Below are 23,955 nucleotides of genomic sequence, written 5' to 3'. Positions count from 1 at the left end.
TACTGGAAGGGGCCACGCGGGTAGAGATCTCACCAGCCCTGGAGGTTGTCAGTGCAATGGCAAGGGTTCTTCCCAGCCTCAGGACTGCAGGTGTCCGTGCCCAAGGCTGTCCCTGATTTCCCCTCCCAGGCAGCTGTATGGATATGAAAAGGCAGCATTTCCCAGGGAGAGGCTGGGACAGTTCTTTCTCCTGCTCAACAAACCTTTCTAACAGATGTTGCTGGGTGTGCTGACAGGTACCTGGCAAAGTTGTCCTCAGTGGGGAGTATTTCCGAGGAAGAGACCTGTGAGAAGCTGAAAGGGTTAATCCAGCGCCAAGTGCAGATGTGCAAGAGGAACTTGGAGGTGATGGACTCAGTGCGCCGGGGAGCCCAGCTGGCCATCGAGGAGTGCCAGTACCAATTCCGAAACCGTCGCTGGAACTGCTCCACACTGGACACCCTGCCGGTCTTTGGCAAGGTCGTGACACAAGGTGAGCGAACTGTCCAGAGGCATGTGCTCATCTGGGAAAGGGAGTGAACTTAACTGAGGCATGAGCTTCCAGGTGGGAGATAACGAGCATCGAGCTGGGGCTGTAGCAGTGTTGCAGACTGAGGCAGAGCTTTGGGGAAATGGCTGCATCTTGTAGACCCATGCAGCGTGTGCACACTAGCACTCCAGTGTGGAGTCTGGTTTATTTGGCAGCGTCAGAGCTACCATGTGGTGGAGGGCAGGAGATGGCCTGATGCTATCCTTTCGCTTCAGCCATAAATGCCATCTTTCCCTGCCATGCACCTGTTTTATAGAATAGCAGTGTGTTACTCTCCCAAAAGGCAGGCACATGAGTGAGAACAGCTTTGTTTTGCTGGGTGTTGGCAGCGAGCAGTTGGGGGTTGGATACGGCAAGTAGCCATCACTGGGGACTACCAAGGCGTGCAGCCATGGGATTCTGGCACAGTCCCTGTTTGCGGCTCCGGGACTGGCTCAGCTGGCTGCGGAGAGCCACGGGAAGCTGGCAAGGATGTAGAGAGAGTGGCAGTAATGCACGTGGTACCTCCTGGTCCTGGGACTCCCATACATGCTGTATCGGAGGGTTCGTTGGGGCTGCTTTTAAGCTTGCCCAGTTCCTTAGCTGCTGTCTGCATTTCCGTGGTGGACCCAATTTCCTTGCTCATGCTGCAGAGCCCTGCCTTGTATGTACTGGGCACAGTGGCGTAGGCTGGGCATGGGCTCTCGGCCTGAACTCTGTATTGCAGGGTGTGTTGAGTTGGAACTAGCCCTATAAAGCTACTTGAGTAGCTCTGCAGCTTCATTTGCCTCACCAAGAAGCTTCCCCTTGCAAGGGTTCAGCAGCAGCAGCAGCAGCAGGATGCTTTATTTATTTGGTCTCTTCTCTGGTCAGTGAACAAGCCGTAAGCTAGGGCTGGAGCGTTTTTGTTACTCCTGAGTGAAGCAGACTGTGGGTGAGACCTTGGGATGATGCCCTCTGCTGCCCAAAATCAGTAAAACACTCCTCGCTCTCTTCAGCGTAGCATACTGCTGTGCCAGCTCTGGTTCTCCTCCTTCCAGCTGCAGTGTCTCCTGTTCTTATAGAGACTCCAGCACCATTCATCTTCACGCAGTGATCTCTGGCGTGGACCAGCCCCGCCTCCTACATGCTAACCGTCTGCGAGCGTTGTGTTAACTTCATGACAACGCTGCGACCAAACAGAGCGAGCCCTGTTCATGTTGTAAAGCAAGGAGGGGGGCAGGATGTAATAGCTGGGGGCAAGTGGGGCGGAGCTCGGTGTCAGGACTCCGATGTATTTGTAGAGCTGAGGAGCACTAGAATAGTGTGGAGGCGCGTCAGTATTGAGGTGCATTGGCAGAGCTGCAGGGTGGCCAGGACCATAAGCGCAGACTTTTATTTCCCCTGCAGGTGCTCCACCCACGTTCCGCCCCCACTCTGCCCCTTCCCCCAAGGTCCCGCTTTCACTCCACCTCTTTCCAATCCTTTCTCCATCCCCTCACCAGGCGCCCTGCCCTTGATCCGCCCCCTCCTCCATGACACCACCTTCGCTCCACCTCTTCCCATCCCCTCCCTGAGGCCCCTGCCTGCTCGCTTCTCTCCACCCTCCCCCAAGCCCCTCCCCAAGCTGCCAAACAGTTGTTTGGCAGCACTCCCAATTATCTGTGGCTGATGGGTGTTGAGCACCCATTCATTTTTTTTTCCATGGGTGCTCAAGCCCCAGACACCCACAGGGTCGGCGCCTCTGACCGGGATTAGAACAGCAGGAGGGTACAGGGCAGAGCAGATGCGCTTTGGCAGAGCTCGGGAGGAGTGGTGAGTTTTCTCCATGGCTGGCTGCATGAGGCCTGTTTCCAGAGCCGAGTTGTTCTTTCCTGAAGGCAGCACTAGTTTCTATGGCAGAGGGAGCTGCAGTGACTTCCCCCTTGTTCAGATCTCCCTCTCTCCTGGCAAACTAGTGACCAGAGGCATCTCCACTCTGACCCCCTTTCCTCTGTCTAATTGCTCTGTGGGTTAGATTAGCTCCTGGGTGTCCCGACTCCGGCTGTTCCCTCTTCTCTGAAGCTCTGGGCACTCTCTGCTCTGACATACCAGGACCTGCAGGCCCCAGCCTCCCCCAGTCCAGCCTCAGCTCCTTATTTAACTTTCCTTCCCTCAGCATGGGGGTGAAGATTTGTGCTTGTGAAGGTTCAGGACTGGAAATACCAGAAATACCAGAAACTGAAGTCGTCTCTTTTTAGGCAGCCACAGCACAAACCGACCAACATGATCCTACTATTAACCTCGATTAACTTGGAGGTGATTCAGTCCCACGCTGGCTGGGTCCTCACCAGCCACTGCCGCCCAGGCCAGATTACAGCCTTGGCCACCAGAGTCTGAGTTGCGACCACCAAAGTTGCTCCCCTTTGTCTGACCAGTCAGTTGTGAGCAAGGGCCCGAGAGGTGAAGGGCAGATCTCTATTCACAATGGTATTCTCCAGCCGCCATTGAAGTGACCCTGGGGCCTTTTGCCCTGAGCTTCCAAGTAGCACAGCCTGGACTTTAAATGCTGATCCCTTCAGTCAGCACATGTTCTGAGACAGAAGGGCCTGTTATGTCCCAGCTGCCTTGGCTTCAGAGCATGGCAGGAGCCAGGGAATTGGGTGTTGCATGATTTAATTGATGACCACTAAACCCACAATCCTCACACACATGCAGAGAGATGCTATCCATGAGAGAGAGAGAGAGACACAGACCTGGGCACACCCCTTATATGCACCTTTGCAAAGCTCCCTCTTCTTTTGCAGCTTTGCTGTAGCTCTGCTTTCACACAGGCCAGTCTTTGCTGGCACAGCCAGCTGGCCAGCCGAAACCTGGCCATGTGTCCTGCATGTTTGCTCTCTCCCCCATAGAGGTTTGAAGTTCTCAAACAACTGCTTCCTCTGAGGAAGTGAGCTGTAGCTCACGAAAGCTTATGCTCTAATAAATTGGTTAGTCTCTAAGGTGCCACAAGTACTCCTTTTCTTTTTGCGAATACAGACTAACACGGCTGTTACTCTGAAACCTGCTTCCTCAATGTGAAGTAACCACTCTGGTAACCGTAAAAAGCAGCATGAAAGGGGCTCTGTCTCCAGCTGACGGAGGGATAGGGTTCTGAGAGTGGGGCAGGGTTCTAGAGCAGAGCAATGTGAGAAGGATTTTGTAGGTGGGTTGTGGGGATGGGGTGTGCAGGCTATTCTACTTAGAGCTGTTAAGGCAGAGGGAAGCTTCTTAGGCTCCAGGGGCAGCTCGATGTGGGATTCAGTCTGGAAGGAAATGGTTTGGGTGTGAGGGCTCTAGGTGAGGATGGAGGTTGGATTCTGGTTGAGATGCAGTCAGTGCAGGGGTGGGTGGAGGGTAGGCAGTGGTGGGCCTGATGTTCTAGGCCTGTCTGGGGGCTTGGCTAGACCTTGCAAAGCTAGAGCATCCTCAGGGTTGATCTGACTTGCCCATGGGCTTGCATATGTCATGTTAGCTGGACCATAGCAGTGCTTCAAAAAGCCCTTGGCTGGGATGATTTAGTTGGTGTTGGTCCTGCTTTGAGCAGGGATTTGGACTAGATGACCTCCTGAGATCTCTTCCAACCCTAATCTTCTATGATTCAACTCAGCTCCCAGAACTTCCTTTACAGCATGGGCTGGAAGGGGATTTTACCAGAGCTATTCTGGCAAGGAGCCCCATTATGGCACTTTTTCATTCTATAGGGGAAGAGATCCACTGCCTGATTATTATTTATTTGTACTGTCATAGCAGCTAAGTGTCTCAATCATGGACCAAGACTCCTTGTGCTAGACACTGTATGAAGGCCCCTTTTGCACTGCTCCTTAGTTCAGTGGAGAACTGGGCCCTGGAGGTTCTGTGAGACTGTTTAGGGTGTGAGTCTGCTTGGGGCTGCTCTCGAAGGGCTGTTGGGGACAGGTTGGTGGGCTTGTTCTGTTTGATCTCCTCTGGGAGACTGGGTACAAAGGGCTGGGGAGAGTTTTCACCATTTTAATGGTATTCCCCTTCGCTTTGATTCTCACAGTCAACTTAAGCTGGTTTAATTGTTTGCTTCAACTGCCTGGGCCCCAAACAACAGGTTCCAAATTATTAGTAATAAAAATTAGTTTTAGTATGAAGTTGAATTTATTGGGACTGCATCAGGGTCTCCAGCTATAGGGTTTTCTGTGCAGGGCTTTGGCTGCAGGCATCTGTGAGCAGGAATGATCTGTGCTGGGTTGCTGTGTGAGGGGCTCTGGGGGGGTTCTCTGCCCTAGACTTGGGGTGAGAGGGGAGAGGTCTGCATACAACGGCTGGGGGGGGGCGGGGGACTCAGGATCCATGGCTCTCAGTGCTCGGTTCTGCATGGTGTATGTATTGGGTATGTGCAGAGATTTCTGCCCATAGGTTCAGGGTATAGGCATGCAACATATATGGCCTTGTGTGACAGGGGACCTGTAGGTAGGTTCTAGGTACAAGTATTCTGGATGGGGCATGTGATGATAGGAGGTTCTGAGTGCCAGGCTTTTGGATTGGGAGGAGCTGATTGCCAGGATCTCTGTCTGGTAGGTAGCATGCAGGGCTCCTCTGTGCCACACAACTGCATGTGGCAGGGGAGGGTCTGGATCAGGCAGTGGCGTCAGTCTGACAGAGACATGCATGAGTGTGTGGGCATGGACATCTCTGATTGGAAGGGGAGCTGCCCTCTACTGTGCGTGTGAATTTGCAAACGATTCCCCACTGCAACTTTTGTCATTCCAGGGACACGGGAAGCAGCTTTTGTGTATGCTATCTCCTCCGCGGGGGTGGCCTTCGCAGTGACGCGAGCCTGCAGCAGTGGAGAGCTGGAGAAGTGTGGCTGTGATCGGACCGTGCATGGTGTCAGTCCTCAGGGTAAGTCCTTACAGGAGTACGATATGGGCAAGTAAGAGTGGAGGTGCCAGTCGGTCACTAGAGGCCTTCTCTAGGCTAAGCACAGGATTGCACAAGATCCACTGGGTCCTTGCCCGCCAGCTAGAGAAGAGAGAGGAAGAATAAGGACAAAGGAACAAAAAGGATCCCTGCCCCAATCACTCCATGCATGTCCCTTTCGGAGGGGATGGGTGGGCAGGTCACCCATTTGTCTGGCTGTTCGGGCACACAAAGGCTCCTAGGCAGCTTCCACATTTTTTAAATGACCTTGGATGGTTTTCTCTTGAGAGGGTCGTCGCCCCACGGCCCAGTGCTCCAGGTGTGCCTGGGTAAAGCACTCCTGCTGCATTGCCTGAGTGTGTGCCTACCACATTGCCAGTTGTTCGCTCTGTCTGGGTACAGAATGGTGCCCCCTGGGAGAATCCCTGCATACTGCTGAACACACTCCCAAGCCCTGCAGGTGCCTTTAGTCTGAGTGACTCCTCTGCCCTGCAGGGCAATCACAGTACATATGCTCTCCGCTGTGCTAGTGTTCTGTGTGAGTCTACACGGAGTGCTCACCGCACAGCCATCAGAGTCCAGGGACCAGTGGGACTTAGGGGAAGGTACAGCCCAGCAGGCAGCATGGCAGGCCAGCCGCACAGGAGATAAAAATCCGATATTAGCTTCATGCCGCAGGTTACGGCTTCACAGTTCACCTCTGAGAAATATTTTTCCTATGTTTCCAAAGAGCTCCAGCAATTTTGGGGTGTGTGTTGCTTATTTCCTTTCTCTAGAAGGTCCTAGATGGCAGAGTCCTAGTTCTGGAGCTGCTCTTTGCCATAGCAGCTCTGGCACATGAAGTCCTTTCACTAGACACTGGAGGCAGCTGTCCAGTGTGAACTCAAAGGAAACAGACCTTTGCAGGGAGAAACAGGAAGTGGCCAGCTCCTCTGTAGCTAGACTGTGGGGATTGGAGAGGGAGAGGACAGGCCAAAGAGCCAACTGATTGTCCTGTCCTCCAGCTCTGCCTCACCCTCATTTCTGCTGCAAATCACTCTTACCAATCCCTGCTGTGCTTTAGGCTTCCAGTGGTCTGGCTGTTCTGATAACATCGCCTACGGAGTGGCCTTCTCACAGTCGTTCGTTGATGTCCGGGAGAGAAGCAAAGGCGCCTCCTCCAGCAGGGCGCTCATGAATCTCCATAATAATGAGGCTGGAAGGAAGGTAATAGCTCTTCAGAACACCAGGGCAGCTGCCAGACTTGAGCCGGTGGCCAGTGCCCAAGCTCCATTCCCCTTCATCTGATAGTACTAATGGCTCCAGCACTTCATTGCTCACTGTCATGTCTCTTCACCTCAAGCAGGCACCTCCATTCACTGTTGCGCTAGGTCACACTTACATCACACTTCCTGGTCTTACTGCCATACTGCCTGGTCTGCAGGCAGCTGATAGCTCTCTTCTTTGTGTGCTCTTTCAGGCTATCCTGAACAACATGCGGGTAGAGTGCAAATGCCATGGTGTGTCAGGCTCGTGCGAGGTGAAGACCTGTTGGAAAGCCATGCCTCCCTTCCGCAAAGTGGGCAACATGTTAAAGGAGAAATTTGATGGGGCCACAGAAGTTGAGCAGAGAAAGATCGGCTCCACCAAAGTCCTGGTGCCAAAAAACTCCCAGTTCAAACCACACACAGATGAGGACCTGGTCTACCTGGACTCCAGCCCTGACTTCTGTGACCATGACCTAAAGAATGGGGTCCTGGGGACCAGCGGCCGGCAGTGCAACAAGACTTCCAAAGCTATCGATGGCTGTGAGCTTATGTGCTGCGGGAGGGGCTTTCACACGGACGAAGTGGAGGTGGTGGAAAGGTGCAGTTGCAAGTTCCACTGGTGCTGCTTTGTCAAGTGTAAACAGTGCCACCGAGTGGCAGAAATGCACACGTGCCGGTGATGCCGGGATGGGCGCTCCCATCAGTCCCCTCTGGAGCTGACCCTTCCTCTCCCCTGCTGGTTGCACCGGGACTGGAGGAGGGGATCCAGACACCTCAAGGAGAGGGTTGTGTAAAGAGACACCGAGTGCAGGAGAAAGATATTTAAAGGTCCAAAAGTGATGGTTGTATTTTCGCTTGCTTTATTTATTGCCGAAGCCAGAACCCTCCTGAACTGCATGTGCTGGAAGGGTCGCACATGCGCTCGATGCTGCTGCTGGGCTGGGGCCAGGCAAGGGACCTTTGTGGTGCTTGTCCCCAAGTACCTGCCTCCGTCAGACGAACTCCCACTGACTGACCAAAGGAGCGTTTCGGTCCGCGTAGATTTTAAACTGAAACGAAACTTAGCGTTAGGCACTTTTATATTGGTCTTTTATATTACAGCTACTTCAGCCTAAAAACAAACCGCAGGCCTGGCCTGAGGCTCCTGGAGTCTTTGTTCTCATATTGGCTTGTTCTGTACCACATGCCAGTAGAAGAGAGAGGACAGAGCCAGCGGAGCATCCCAAGCTGCCCTGGGTGTTGTGCTAGAACCAGGAACTCTGCTGCTGAGCTGCTGGGACCAGTGGATTCCGCAGATCAGAGATCTTTGTGCAGAAGTTAAAATGTGGGGAAGGACAAAACTAGTGGTATGGTTCCTGTTGGTGTTTCTTCCTGTTGTTCTGTGGTAGGGTTCTCCCTTTGGGTCTAAGCCACTGGAAGGGGTGAGGGGTGCTGTCCACCACAGAAGCAGGAGTCTGGAGAACAGAGACCCAACTGCACAGAAACTACTTCATCTACGGTGGAATCTGCTTCACCAACAGCCCCCCTGGTGCCAATATCCAGTCTTGCTGTTCAGCTCCAACCGCCCTGGGAGGCTGACGGCCTGTCATCTCTTCCCATTCCCAGCTGATGCCTGTTGTGGTAGCAGCCTCTTACTTAGAAATAAAAGAAAAAATAATCGTGCTGATGAGTAAGTCCATGAGTGCTTCCCAGGTCCCCCCACCCTCCCCATAGCCTTCACCCACAGCAAAGCCCTGAGCCCGACCTCTCCAACACTATTGCAAGCTTCAGTCCAAGCCTTGCATGTTTCCTGCCACCGCTCCCCCACCCAGTCCACTGCAATCGTGGTGCCTTCTGGGCTCCTGACCTCAGATGTAAGAGCTCCTCTGGCTGCCAGGCCAACCCACGGCCTCCACCCCACATGTACCTGGGGCTGCCTAGAGTAATGGTCCCTTTCATCTTACAGCCTTTGCCTCACTATGGGCTCCTGCCCAGCCTGCTAACCACCCTGGGCTCCTCTCTCCACATCCCTTCCCAACAAAGCTCAGTCCTGAGCCCAGCCACATCCACCCCTCTCCACACTCTGCTCCTCCTCCACAGCCTTGAAACCACAGAGGGCTCCTAGCACCACCCCCACCCATTACCCCACAGAGATCAGGCCTGACCCCAGCAGGTCCGGCCCCTCCCCCCAACCTTTGCCACGGGGCCCTGGCCTGACCCCAGTTGGCCTCCCCTCTGCTGTTCCTTCCAGGGCAGTTTCCCCCACACCCCTGAGATCCGCGCCCCCCCTCCCCCCAGACATCTGATCCTGAAGCCCATGTGTATCTCCTGGGGTCCCTAGGCACTGCAGCACAGAAACTGCAGCCTGGACTAATTGTCTGCAAAGCGACCTTGATGCCTCCCAGGTTCTGGGTGCTGCAGGAGCAGCCAGGACCCAGCTAGGCTGGGGCAGCTCCAGGGCTGCTGTGCTGCCAGCCTAGCTGGAGGCAGGCTGCTGCTGCTACACTCTCATACCCTCAGTAAACACTGAGGGCCATGCTGGGGGAAGGATATGGCCCAGCTATGCTGGGGCTATTCTCTGGGGGCTGTTTCTATCCCTTTCCAACATCAGAGCAGCATAATGGAGTCTTATAGGGGTCAGAATCTGCCCCAGCCTTTTAACAGGAAGTCACTTGATTTCTTCAGTTTTTCCAATTGCTGCATCTGAATCAGCCCCGGTCCCAGTGTGCAGGGTCCCAGAGACCTGGCCTCCTCCTTCACTTTCCACGTCTCTGCTCCCCGAGGGGCCCATTCTCCCTGGCCTCTCTGATGAGGACTCTGTGGAAAGAGGAATCTGGATGTGGCCAGAACCATATCCATTCTCAGCCTTTGGCTCGTAGGAGGGTGGAGTGAGTTCCAAGGAGGGGGAAACATTGCTGGAGTACTACATGCATATTGGCCTTTGCTTACTGCTGTTGTCCAGCCCTAAACACAGGCGCTGCAGAGGGGATGAGGGGCACTGGGCTATCCTTACTGGCAACCATTTGCTTTATAAACATAATGAAATGAACACTCTGAACACACCAGGAGGCTCAGTTTTTCTTAAGGCAGAGACCTAAATGCTGCTCCTCCCCCCAGCCTTCACCTTGCAGCCACGCTGGCTAATGCACTGTTCAGCTACGTGCTCTCTCCTTCCGCCCAAGACTAGGGTAGTACAGAGCCCTTGCTGCTGCTCGACAGTGTGAAATATTTGGAGAATTAATAAGCTGTGGGGCACTGAGGGGAGGTGGCACATGAAACAATTTCCTTCTGCATATCACTAGGTGAGAGGGAGACAGTGGAAAACGCAGATTAATCCCCAAAATCACGCCTCCAGGTGAGGGAGAAATCTGCTGTTGGTAGAGACCAAAGCAGGACTCTGACACTTGCTAACAGTTCCTCTCCTGCTAGCTGAATGGAAAACTCTGTGTGCTGATGGTGCCAACCCTCCATCTCAATGGAGTGTGGCCAGACAGACTGCCGTTCCCGATCCAGAAAAGCCCAGACTCTTCTGCTTGCCCTTGATCCAGTCTCTTTAAGACAGAGACAGAGGGTTAAGAGCTGAATCCATGCAGACCTTAGGCCTATATTTTCCCCTCTTCTTCCCCTTAAACAAGAGAAGAGGGGAAAGGTTAGAGGGACACGCAGACATACATGAAATCCTGTCTGTGCTATGGCAGTGATGGGATGGGGGAGCGGCTGTGGTCGTTGGAAGGACTCCAGACACGGTCCGGCTGGAACTTTTCTGACAACTGACTCGGCGCAGCAGCAGATGCTCCTCCAGAGGCTGAACTGTGTGCCCAGAATGGGCCCCTGCTCACTCTGCACGCTACACTTCCGCTTTCTGTGCAGTATGGGACAAGAAAGGATCCCGTGGAGTGAAGCCGCGCAGTGGCGCAGAAGATCACTTCTCCCTTCAGCCAACTCCACTGTAACCTCTTGGTATGTCTTGTAATAGCAAATTGCTTCAGTGCTGTGCGGAAGGGCTAAGCAGCAGACTGCAGCTCCACTGCCACCTCCTCTCCAGTAAGTGCAGGCCTCCTAAAGGCAAAGAGGAAACTTCACCTGGTGGACTCAAGCCCCTTCTAACCTGGAATGCACACCTCTTGCACCAGTTCATTCACTCTGATCTAAACAGGAGCAAACCTGCTCTGTCCTGCACTGTGGGAGTGATTTCTGTTCTGCACCACTTTCGTTTACATATGTTATGATATTAAATCACCTTTTGCAGGTATCTGGGTTTTAACTCCCATGTCAAGCTGCTGCCTCAATTCTCTGGGCTCCAGTGTGTTAAGACTGTGAGCTCTCAAGTGCCTTGAAGATTCTTTATACTATTTCCCAGCTAATGCAGTGGGGGCCGCTGACCTCAGGACGTTGGCCAAGTTTTCTGCTCGTTGTCCAGCTAGGCCGAGGGCCAAAGCTGAACAAGTCAATCCAGATCAGTGTGGAGATAATCTCTCTGCACAGGGTTTTTTCAAACTGCGATGAAAGCTGATCCCTGGAAATGTCACCCCCGATGTCCCCTGGCTCCGCAGCTCTCTGGCGCTTCTCACAATTGTACGTTTCATCACCAGCACAGCAAAGTTCCCTTTTTCTGATTTACTTTGTCTATTAAATTATGATTTTGTGCTAAATTAGCATAGGGTATTTTCCCCCCTAGTAACGGAGCTGCACTGTGCTATGTAAAACCAGTGCTCTCTGCAAACAGCCCTTCCTGGCTGTTCTGATATGCTAGGACTCCTGCATTTAGAAAGGGAAGAACTGGTGTGAGTGAGGTCTCAGTGCCTATCTCCTTGAAATGTCTGGGAAGAGGGGCCTTCAGCTGTCACTTGATGAGCATCACCTGGGAGGCCGTGCCTGCGTCTTACCACATTCATATTCTGGAGGTCTGGGAGGATCCTGATTTTCAGGCAGTGGCGGTCTCCTCTTGGTACTCCCATCACAAATGTGCGGTCTGGGTCTCTCATCAGTGCTAACTTGGTTACTGTGATCCCAAGTACATTCACATCCTTCCTGTTGCCAGAGGCACCCCCACACACAAGTACTTTACAAAGGCAGGTGGGTATTATCCCTGCTTTCCAGGGGGAGAAACTGAGGCACAGGGAGACAGTGACTTACCCAGAGAGTCACTGCTGCACATGGGAACAGAACCCAGTTATCCTGACTGTTAATCTCCTGTGTTAACCACTAGACAGGCTGCCTGCTCAAGAGGGGCATGTAGCTTAAATCTTGGTAACTCTGCACCGTCATGTTGTCAAGAGTGTGGGGATAATGATCAGTTTAAAACAGTCCAACATCCTCAGCCTGCAGACAGGGGTCACAGCTGATGCTTTGCAGATTCTCTGCCCTACTCCCCACCCTTTGTGCTACACAGGCTGGCAAGGGAACCAGAAAAGAGATTCCCTGGGTGTGGAAGAGTCCCCAGCTGGGAGGACAGAGACTGTATTTAGCTCTGACATCATCTTGGGGTATGGAGGTGGGGTGAAGGTGGCTGGAGTGTGCAGTGCTCTAGCCGTCTCCACCTGATGCAGTCTCTGGCTCCTCTTGTTTGTGCCGGGGCAGAGATCCAGGGGCCAGAGCTAGTTGCTCATTCTTGACTTCTCCTTTTCTCTTCCCCTGGGGTGCCCTGGAGGGCTGTGGGGGAGGGAAGCCATCCTGTGCTAGTGGCTTCCCTACACTCACCAGAGTTGGCCAAGCTCTGATCCGGCTCTCCCTGAAGCTCCTAGGGCCTGGCAGTGAAGCAGGCAAGGGAGCAGCCAGAGCTGTGCTCCTCCCTCCCCTGCGATGCAGATGGTGGTCGGGGGCAGTGCTGAGCAGTTGTAGCAGGGAAGGGGCAGCAGCTGTTCTGTGCACTCCTGGGCTGCAGGGGTGTTGTTTTGGAGGTGGCACCCCCAGTTTCTTCCTACATCAACAGGGCTGATTCCCAAGTGGCTCAGGGCTTTGCTGTCAGTTCAGAATCAAATGCATATAATCTCTTTAGCACGGTTGTCCCATGGGCCATGAGTTGGAACCCCCGGATTTGAAGTGAGCACTAAGGCCAGAATTTTCAAAAGGGCTCAGTACTTGCAATCGGGTCCAGATTTTTAAAGGCGCATTGAGTGCTGAGGGCTTGAAAATGCCTTCTTTCTGTGGGCCCCTGGCGTCTGACATCTCCCAGGGTAACAATCTTCCCAGCTCCCCCAAATCCTGAGATTTGGCAATTCCTGTGCTCAGGGGGATTTGAGGAGGCATGTTCCCATAAACCAGAGAACCGGCCCAAGGAGTTACTGCTCCCTGCAGACACCAGGCTACTTAACTCCTTCCCCTGCATGAGTATCTTTGGGCCTCTGTTCAGGAGACATTTGGCACGAAATCCTTGGCTATTTACCAAGGCATAGAACCAACCCTGAGGCCGAGCCCTAGGGCAGTCAGAAGCCATCATTACATGGGATCCTGACACATAGAGAACTAGCCCCAGAGCTGTGTTCTTGTTCTACCTCTCTTCATACAAATGCCTGAGCAACAACACAGCTGAATCCTCCAAAAACCATGGCATTTCTTGAACCTCAGGCATCTGGAAACAACCGGCTCTGTTATCTGCACACACATGCGGAGCAGCCTGTCAGGGCTCAGATTCTGGCTGTTCCCATGCTCAGCATCTCTGATTGACACTGCCAAATACATACATAACCCTGGAAAGGTGTCAACCCATGCTGCTCCAGGTCTCTGTGTGTCATGGAAATGTAGCTAGAAACCACTTCCCGTGTGTGTTCCCCCATGCCCTTGCCATCTGGCGCGGAAGCTGGGTTGCTGTAGGATATTGGATGCTGCTATCCCAAACTGTGTGGTACTCTATTATTTTTGAATTTTAGTATCCTATTTTTATACTATATAATTGGCTGTAATGTTTCCATCACATAGTTTGACTCACATTTTGGTGGCATTCACTATAAAAATGATTACTTCTTGCATTCTGGCATCTGTGTGTGGTTTGGTTTTTTTAAGCGTGACCATTGTTGCAGAAATAGAACATCTAACAAATGCAGATTCTGCAGGAAATGGCCTGAGTCCCCTCCTCCTTCACATTGTTCCATGCAGCGTTATTTCTCCTCCTGGAGACTGGCTGACTTCTCTCTTCTCCTATAACCCCTCAGTCTGTCCCACTGGACTCTGTCCTTGCCCACTTCCTGCGCGCCTTCCCTGATTCTCCTCATTCCTACTTTCTCTTCCTCATCTGCTTCCTTTCTATCAGCCTTCAAACATGCCACTGCCAACTGCCTGAAATCTTCCCTTGACTCCTATCTAGCTGTGCCGCTTATATGGCCCCTATTACCAGAATGCCTGAGCACCTCCCCATCTTTATTCTATTTACCCTCCTAACACGCCCGTGAGATAGGTTCTTATCCCCATTGAGACTATGGGCTAGATCTTTAAAGGTAGTGAGGCATCTGAAGATGCTGATAGGCACCTAGAGGGATTTTCAAAAGCACTTAGGCACCAAGGCACTTTAAAATATCTTTAAAAATCTGGCCCTAGGGCCTTGCCCAAGGTCCCCTAGAGAGTCAGTGGCAGAATAGGTCTCTTGAGATCTAGGCAACCACCACCACACTCCATCTTCCTCCTCCTTCCTCTTGCTTTGCAGGCCATTGGTCGCCCACTGAGGCTGCTCTTGTCATGGCCAAGCCTCACTCTTCCTGGCCACATCTATTCCACATGACTTCCAAGTGGCTCATCCTCCTTGTGAATGCCATGCACAATTCTCCTCACGGCTGGCCACCATTCTCCTTTTTTGGAGAAACTAAATAAGCTTCTAATAATTAAATAAATGGTATTTTTTATTGTTTTATTGATTAGAAATTTAATTACTACTCAAATCCTGTCTTCAAACAAAATAAAGCAAATCCCCTTAGGTACTTGGAAAGAGCAAGCTCTGATTGTGCCACATAAGCAGCTCCATAACTTGTGCATGTTCCTTGCTCCCTTGTTGTAACCAATTCGATTATAAGTAAGGCTCTATGTGAATCGCAGGATGATTGTCAAATAATTGTGGCTGAGTTACGGACAAGACATGGAAAATCACGGAATTTCCATGGACCTTTATTAAGTGCAGTAATTGGGAAAAGCCAAAGAAGACCAATTTGTTTAAGAAAAATTTGCTGGACCGATATAAACACTCAAGTATTATGTTATGTCTCCTAATTTTTTTGATAATCAGACATTTTGCTGCAATAATGTTACAGTCATTGATGCATAGGGCTGACAGCCCAAGCCGCAGCCGCTGTCAGCTCAGATAGATGGGGTTCTACTGTACTAGTGGAGGGAAAAGTGTGTTACAAACCTCAAAATATATGCAAAATTGTGGACTGTGCAAAGTAAGCTAATTAAAATCAAAATTGCAGTAGAAGCCTAATATTGCGGGATCCACAATAGCACATAATTACATAGGGCCTGTGGGGCTCAGACTGTCCTTACTTGCTGCGTATAGTACTGTGTACACCCAAGGCACGTGATGACTAATGGTAATGAGTGCTGTGCTCCAGCATTTTGAGAGAGTAATGACTGAACTCTGCTCCCCTATGTAATTAATGTTCTCCAAATTGGCATTCAGCCACCTGGAATTTAATGGGGCATCTACATACGTATTTATCACTCAGTAGTAGGGGAATCAGGAATTGGATCCAGCAGGCAGTGGGGATCCTAGGAAGGCATGTGAAGAAGGGCGGATTCATGCAGACAGTGCAGGCCAGGAGCCTGTTCCAGAGGTACCGTGTTGGTTTTATTGGTTCTGACCTATGTCTTCAGGGCCCTACACAGAAGATGGTTGGTAAAAGCTTGTTCTCTGGCCCTTCCGTGTTATCGGATTTGGCAATAATGGACCAGATTCATCCCTGCTGTAACTCTGCTGAAGTCAATGGACCTACACCAGAGCTGAATCAGACTCAGTGTTACTATTGATTCCTGAAGATCCCACCTTGCACTTTTTTCATCACCAGAGTTTCTCCAGGAGTCCCAACACAGCACGCAGGAGGGCAGCAGTTTAAAGGGCATCAGAAATGCCCTCAGCAGGGCTATTGGTTGGAGCAGAGCCTTTGAGAGTAATGAGGTCTCATGACAACAACAGGGAGCTCAGCTTGAGCTCCTCAGAAAGGCCTCTGGAAACGCCCTGCCAAACTCCTGCTTTAAGTGTAGGAAAATAAACCAAGCCCCCTGCGTTAGCGGAGGCTAGATTCTAACCCTGTCGGTCCATGGTGAAAGGAAGAGGTGCACGAGCTGGGAACGTACTCAGAAAATGGCCAGTATTCAGCGCCCTGTGTTAAGATTGGGCATTTGGATAATATTAATAATGCTCTCTGGTGAGCTGGTTCACCAAGCCCACCCCTGTCACAAGAGTAGCTGAGTACCCTACAATCTGTACTGGATTTCTCCTCCCCCCAGGCAGTGCTACTCCTCTCCTTGTACAGAGGGAGAACTAAGGTCCAGAGAGGCGAAGGCCAGGCTGCACAGAAAGAGTCAGGCCCCTGAAAAATCCCTGCAATTTACACAGCCTGAGTGTGGCTCCCAGGCTCCCTAGCCCACGAGTGAGGAGAGAGGCGCCGTGGACTGCAATCCACCAGGCAGCCTGGTGGGTAGGGCGCCATTGAAGTTAGCCACTCAGAGAGGCTGATGAGAGGGGTGTGTGCTAAGCCCCACCCCTCTGAGAGGTCTATGCACCTGTCTCTGCTAGTGAGTCGCAGCTGGGAACTCTCCGGTGCTAGGTGCCTGGGCACGTTTTGCTGAGAAGGCAGGGGCACTCCCTCCCAACTTGTAGCCTACTGGTTAGGGTACTCACCTAGGCTGTGGGAGACCCCTGCCCCTGTTCAAAGTCCCCCTTCACCTGAGGGGGAGATGGGATTTGAACAGGTGTATCCTATGGCTTAGGAATGTGCTCTAACTACTGGGCTCTGGGATTGTCTGCTGTGGGCCCCCCTCAGTCTCTTCTGTTGAAACTGTTACACTGTTTAAATAATGAAAGAGTCATTTGGGCCAGAGAAAGAGCACACGTTGGATAGTAATGCTATAGCCTGGTGGTCAGAGTACTCATCCAGGATAAGGGGACCCAGGGTCCAGCCCCCTGCTCCAATGAGTCTTTAATTATTTATGCAGTGTGCAATCAATAGGAAAGACTGAGGAAGGTTGCCTTCAGAATATTCTATAGCTCAGTGGTTAGGGCAGAGAGGGGAGTTGAACTGGGGTTCACCCACATCCCAGGTGAGTACCGGGCTAAAAATTATGTGGGAGAGTCCCTCGCCTCCTGGCTGTTTTGTGTGAATTCACCTGAGGGGCCTGAGCTGGTAGGTGCTCAGAGGGCATGGCGTGGATCTGGCCCTTCATGTGACTTAGGCAGCTGAACACCTATTTTCCCTGGTTCACAAATTGCTCTGGGGCTTAGGCAGGCATCTAGATGCCTAGAGGCAGGTAGCCGTGTGCGTGACCGCAGGCAGAAACATACGTGCTGAGAGAAATTTTACTGCAAAAATGTAGGTGCCAAGTGAGTTTAGGCCTACAAGGCTCAGTGGGAGTTTTGTACATCTCAATAGAGCTTAAAACTGGTACTTAGGCACGTAAGTACTTTTGTAAACCTGAGCTGAAGTGACTTGCCCCTAGTCACACAGGCAGCCCATTGGAGAGAAGGGAACTGCATCAGCTGAGGCAGTGGGCTTTTATTTTATGACACTTATTTAATATATATTTTTAAAACACCCCCAAAAATTGCAGTCGTGGGGGTCTCCTTAGTAACCATGTCAGCATGCGGCTGTGTCCACTGGCTGGTCTTCCCCCAAGAGCCACTATCCCATTGTCTTGTTGAAAATTATTGAGGCAGGAGCCCTGTGTGGTTAAATTGGACCGCAAGGTGCTGGGCAGACTTTTAGGTTCTGTAGAATAATAAGTAGAAGAAGATGATGAAAAAAGGGAAAAACTTCAGCACCAGAAAAGCAATGAGAGGCCTGAATCCTTCTCCCCCGCTGTGGGGAGCAGTGGGGTGACGTGCTCACTGTGTGCTCACACCAAACTCTCCACTTCCAGCACCATGCAAAACTGCTGACTTTCCCCATCCTCTCTGTGACATTTCCCAGGTCACAATCTGGCCTATTGAACAGCTGGGTCTCCTAGTTCTCCAACGTGGGGGGCCTTTTACACTGCTTCGCTGTGAGAGCAACCACTCCAGGTCTGCTCCCGCACAGCCGCCACCATGTAAATTACCCCCAGCTGTACTGCAAGAGTGATTCAGCCAGCCAGCCAGCCAGCCTGCCACCCTTGAATTACACTGCAGGGTGACACCAGCAAATTCCCAGTCCCAGACTTTCCCCCAGAAATGTGCATCTTGTACTGCCCAGCCCCTCCTGGACAACACAAGCTCATGTAAAGTCCATCGTGTCATTAATAGAAAATGATGGGCACACATCTTGTTGTCTCAAATGAAGTTTCCCAAACTCTTCAGTCCAAACATGCACTGGTTTAGATAAAACAATAAAACATGTTTATTAACTACAAAAAGATAGATTTTAAGTGATTACAAGTAATGGGACATAAAAGTCAGAATTGGTTACAAAGAAATAAAAGATAAAATACAAACTAATACCTAACGTACTGAGTCTAACTGAATACTAACCCTTACTGAGTCTTACTGAATACTAACCCTTACTGAGTCTCTCTCTCTCTCTCATTCACACACACCACATGTTCTTTTGCAGTTGTACTGGCTGGCTGGGTGCCTTTCTGCCAGGACTCCATCCCCTCAGTGATGCTTTCTTTGTCTTTCAAACATTGTTGATGCCATGAGTAGAGATGGGGGGCGAGAGGTGATTTGGGGCCTCTGGTCCTTATTTTTATATCTTTTTCTCCTCTTTGAGAATTATCTCCAGCTAGGGTTCAGGCAACAGCCAGTCTGTTTACTTGGGAACCTCCAGCTGTTCCATTGCCAAGATATAACTTTCTCGCTCACATGCTTCTTCCTGCCAAACATGGCTGCTTAACCATGTGATGGCCCATTTGATTTTGCTGACACCTCACTGAGGCATCAGTTTGCCTTTTATCTCTGAGGAACTGGTTTGTGCTGCTTTTCTACACTTGGAGGATGTCTCAATAAAGTCACTCAGTACAATATTATAACTTTACTTGCAGTGTTGCCACACATATTTTACCAGGACAATAATGACCAGCAAATTATGAGTTTTCAAATCATACCTCACAAGGCACACTGTAATACAAAATTGACCACAGTCTTGTAAAAAGAGTGACCATAAGCAAAAGTTTATGCTCAAATAAATTTGTTAGTCTCTAAGGAGCCACAAGTCCTCCTTTTCTTTTTGCGGATACAGACTAACACGGCTGCTACTCTGAAACCTGTCATAAGGGGACAGGCTGTCACACTCTTCTTTTACCCATTGGGCCCTAGACCCCAACATTTGCCTTCAGATATCTCCTGGCAAAGTCCTAGACCCCTTCCAGCACCTTCAGAGAGGCCGGCTGACCTGCTTCTCCCATCTTGGAGCACACTGGCTGCCCCTATTCACTCTAGCTCTTCAGGGGGGTGGCTGCCTTCTTGTTCGACCATTCAACAGGACCAGAAAGGTCTGCTATTACCTCTCCCAAAAGCCCTAGGGCTTGAGACATCCCAGGTGGCAACTGAGAGACAGGAAACCGTTCCCTGTTACCAAGGTTCTTGGATACCTTGGGCTCCAGCTTGAGCTATGGGCATCTCACTCACCCATTGCATGGAGGGACTGCAGACCTCTGTGGCACAGAACTACAGGAAGAGCAGTCCTGTATCCTCATGGTGTACACTGATTTTGTTAATAAGAATGTAAAGGGATAATACCTGCTTATCACATACTGTCTTGGGCACCCCATATCCCCAAGGGTGGCATAACTCCTAAATCCCCCAGCCTCGGGGGCTTGGTGACCCACATTCAGGCCAAAAGGCTCTTCTTTGCGCTGAGTTCCTCCAGCTAATGGCTGGGTGTGTGAGCTAACAGTCCCTATGGCCTCCAGGACATTACAGTTTATAAATACTGGAAGGCAAGGATCTGCAGACAAAGAGGAAAGTTAGGGGTAAATAGAGGGGGAAGGTCAGGAAGCAGGGACCAGAGGAAAACACCGGGGAGTCAGGGTAACATGTAAATGAGTGGCTAACCAATTGCACAGCAACAATTAAACACAACCACCGTCAAAGGCCCAGCAAGTGAACGGAATGGGAATACCCCGTCCCCCAAGGGTGCCCACAGGTGTAGCTGGCTGGTGGACGTGGAGCTCAGTGAGAAGGGCTGGAGTCCCTTGCTGGGAAGCTGACAGTTCTCCGTTTGTGAGGGAATGGGTCCAGGGAATCCACAAGTCCTGGCCGGCCCCTGGCTTTCAGTGCGGGGGGGGTCCTACTGGGCCCAGCCAGCAGTCAGTCCTCACAGGTGCAGTGGAGCCCTTGGGCTCAGGCTCTTTGTTGTGGATCTGGGAGCTCCGGGTCAGTCTGAGAGAGACAAAATGGCACCACCTCATCTGCTGCGGGGACCATCTCCAGGGCCGCCTCCCCTCCAGCTGCTGGAACCCAGACCCCTGGTGCCAGCTCTCTCCACAAGCACAGCCAAGCTCAGCACAAATGCCGGGGAGGTCCCAACCAGATGCAGGCCTTGCAGTGGGTCGCCCAGGCATGTCAATCAGGCTCTGGCTCGGTAATGCCTCATCCTCCCAAACCAGGTGTCTGAGGTGGTTGGCCCCCGCCATATGCAGGCAGTTTCTGGGACCTGCAGTGGGTGACCTGCTTGTCAGTCAGGATCCTGGTCTGGTCTCCACAGGCAGCCGCCATTTCATTCCAGTGTCTGATTCTGTACTTCTCCTGGTGGAGCTGCTTCTCTCACGCCCCCAGACTGGGGAGGGATCACTGGCTCAGATAAGGGAGAATGACATAGTTATCATATTTCAATGGAAGTCACTCTTCCTGCTCAAACAGACGGTGTATAAACGGTTTGATGGAAGGCTCTACTTATATTTTCCTTTCAGAGCACAATGCTTTTGATGGAAGGTCACAAACAGGTGATCTTATGTGCTAGGAACATTGCTTCATTAACAATGAGCCAGGCTTACATGCTAGCTGGCTCACTTTATCTTGCTGCTGAACATGTAGTTCTGTTCCAAGTAGTAACATTGTGTTTTCACATCTGAATAGCTCTGCAGTAACGTACACAAGTGGGGAATAAATAGGAAAGAATGGGCCCGCACAGCAACGGGGCTGTGTTCTGTGCCCAAGGAAAGTGCTGCATTGCTGCTGAGGTTTTTCGACTCCAGCAGAAGAGTAGAGCAGATGAAAGAAAAGGACCCAAAATCTAGAGGGCTCAGTGGAATGCAGAGAGCGTGAGAGACCTGGATGTGGTCTATTGGAGCTTGTGGCTGATGAGATGAAATGGGCTGGGCAGGGAGGCAATCCACCACCATGAAGATTAATAAAGAGCAAGGACTGTACAGAAGCATTCGTTTTACATACACAGTATGTTAAGGGATAGGTTGGGTGCTTGTGGCGGCTTCTCCATCACTGACCATTTTCAAACCAGGATTGGATGTGTTTCTAAAAGATCTGCTCTAGGAATTATTTGGGGGAAGCTCTATACAATAGTCCCTTCTGGCCTTGGAATCTATGATTCTATGGGGCCATCACACCTAGAATATTGTGTTCCTTTCTGGGCAACTTTGTACCAGAAAGATCCTGACAAACAGAGGATTTCAAAAAAGAGCACATGAATGGCTCGAAGGGCTTGACCTACAATGTGTGTCTAGCTTGGCCAAATGACTGTGTAAGTGCTGGAAGAAAGAATGACCACCACTTCTGAATATTGAAAGGTTGCAAACCAAAGAGGGATTGTTATTTAGCATACGAAAGGGGATAATAATAGGAAGCATAGGATGCAATTATGAAAGGTGAGATTTAGGTTGAATATCAGGAAGAGTTTCCTGACAATGTGAAGTGTTTGACTGTAGAACAGTGGAAGTGGTGGAAACTACATTGCCTGGACATCTAATACTAGCCTGGCTGGTTCCATACAATGTGCAGGAGCCAAGACTCCACAATATGATGCAACTCAGTTCTGTAGGGAGGCCCTCAAGCTTTCTGTGACTGGCTGGAAATTCTTCCACAGTTTGATTTCCATTAAAAATGGGAGGTGACAGGACTTTGGGGTCTGAACCAAACATGAAAATGAAAACTACAATCAGCCAACACCACCTTGGGTTATTTTTTTATATTAAATTCAGTTTGTGTCTGTGACGAAGTGGGAATGTTCTTAATGTTTTCTCTGAATACTGGGTGGGTGCCTCAGTTTCCCTATGCATTTCTTAAGTATCTAGGTGGTGGGATAAGGGAGTGTGATTGTTGCAGAGCCCTAGAGGGCCAGTGTGATGGTGTCTGCACAGAGAATGGCCAACAGCCTGTCTCCTGGCAACTGATGGCCTGGGCCCCTCGTCTGCAAAGGTGCCAACTGAAGGTGTTGGGGAACAAAGAGATCAGATGGCCTCCTGGCCTGGGAAAGAGACAAAGGCAAGTGGAGGGGCTGGAGAGTTTTCAGTTTGGAGCTGGCTGGGGAAATGGAGGGAGGCCCAGATGGGGCTCTGGGCTCACTGCCCCGCAAGACGGACCTGACTGAGGGGTCCTGTTCTCTGTACCTACAAGCTCTGTTTTAGACCATGTTACTGTCATCTAATAAACCTTCTGTTTTACTGGCTGGCTGAGAGTCATGTCTGACTGCGGAGCTGGGGTCCTCTGGCTTCCCCAGGAACCCCACCGGTGCGGACTCGCTGAGGGAAGCGCACGGTGTAAAGAGGGGATGCTGAATGCTCTGAGGTCAGCCCCAGAAAGGCCAAAGTTGTGTAAGCTTCTTGCCTTGGAGACAGTCTGCTCACAGAGAGGAGACTACCCCAGAGTCCTGACTGGCTTCATATGGAGTAGTTCCAGAGCATCACCCGGTGACTCCGTGACAGTTTCACACTGTCCCAAATTTCCAGTTTTGAACATGGAGATTTTTGCACTGATAGTGGTAGAATTTGTCTGCCTGGTAGAATTTGTCAAAGGAGAGAAGCTGCAGGGTTTGGCAGTTGGAGATTGTGGGATAAGCACCTTAGTTAATTGTTTCTACTAGAAAGATCAGCAGTGAAACAGTAAAACAGTCACACTGAGATGACTCTTGGTTCAGGCTGCCTGCAGACTCAGGCCTGCCAAGCATCAGTTAACTTCAGAAACAAGACTTGAGTGTTTGTTAGTTGCCAAGAAGGATGGAAACATTATTTTTTAAAGCAGTAACACTTGGATTTTGAAACACAATCCTATGGCAAGGAGTGGATTGCCTGGCCAGTGCTGCAGCCATGGAATCACAGAATACATTGGCTCTTGACAAGATGGAGCAATCCTGCACTGGCAGAGGAACCATCCAGTGTCTTGGGAGATGGGGAGGAGCTGGGAACTACTAAAGACTTCAGAAGGGAAAGAGGGTTTGGCTGCCATCATGCCTACCTGAGATATCTAAACATTAAGTGGGGGGATGGTAGAAGAAAATGGAAGTTTCAGAAGCGTGAAATGCCTGGAAGCTGCAAAAACTATTTTAAAACACCGTAATAGACGCACAAAGTAAATGAGTACTCCAAATATAAAAATACATGAAGAGGAACAAAAAAATGTCATCATGGCTAAACAGCAGAGGGAAAAGAGCAGTTGGGGCAAAAAGGCATCCTTTAAAAACTGGAAGTCAAATCCTACTGAGAAAAATAGAAAGGAGCATAAACTCTGGCAAATCAAGTGTAAAAGTATAATTGGGCAGGCCAAAAAAAATTTGAAGAGTAACTAGCAAAAGTCACAACAACTAACAGCAAAAAAAAAAAAAAAAAAAGTACATCAGAAGCAGGAAGCTTGACAAATACTCAGTGAGGCCACTGGACAATCCAGGTACTAAAGGATCAGTCAAGAAAGACAAGGCCATTGTGGAGCGGCTACATGAGTTATTTGCGTTGGTCGTCACAGCAGAGGATGTGAGGGAGATTCCCACACCTGAGCCATTCTTTTTAGGTGACAAATCTGAGGAACTGTCCCAGATTGAGGTGTCATTAGAAGACGTTTAGAACAAATTGATAAATTAAACAGTAATAAGTCACCAGGACTAGATGGTATTCACCCAAGAGTGCTGAAGAAACTCAAATGTGAAATTGCAGAACTGTGATATGCAACTTATCACTTAAATCACCATCTGCACCAGATGACTGGAGAATAGCTGTGTAACACTGATTTTTTAAAAAGGCTCCAGAGGCGATCCTGGCAATTACAGGCCA

General features: G+C 50.6%; 1 protein-coding gene across 2 annotated transcripts in view; it reads left to right on the top strand.

The window, feature by feature from the left end:
- Positions 1–8,304, top strand: part of WNT4 (Wnt family member 4) — a 28,052-nt gene extending 19,748 nt beyond the window's left edge. For both annotated transcript variants that reach the window (XM_073316450.1, XM_073316449.1), the window contains exons 2-5: positions 237–472; positions 5,246–5,377; positions 6,459–6,601; positions 6,855–8,304. In XM_073316450.1, the coding sequence (XP_073172551.1) occupies positions 237–472; positions 5,246–5,377; positions 6,459–6,601; positions 6,855–7,322 (979 nt within the window). In that variant the 3' untranslated portion in view covers positions 7,323–8,304. The remainder of the gene's footprint in view (positions 1–236; positions 473–5,245; positions 5,378–6,458; positions 6,602–6,854) is intronic.
- The last annotated feature ends 15,651 nt before the right edge of the window (positions 8,305–23,955 follow it).

This window comes from Lepidochelys kempii, chromosome 18, assembly GCF_965140265.1.
Source record: "Lepidochelys kempii isolate rLepKem1 chromosome 18, rLepKem1.hap2, whole genome shotgun sequence".
Classification (NCBI taxonomy): Eukaryota; Metazoa; Chordata; order Testudines; family Cheloniidae; genus Lepidochelys; species Lepidochelys kempii.
This window is presented reverse-complemented; position numbering and strand designations above follow the sequence as displayed.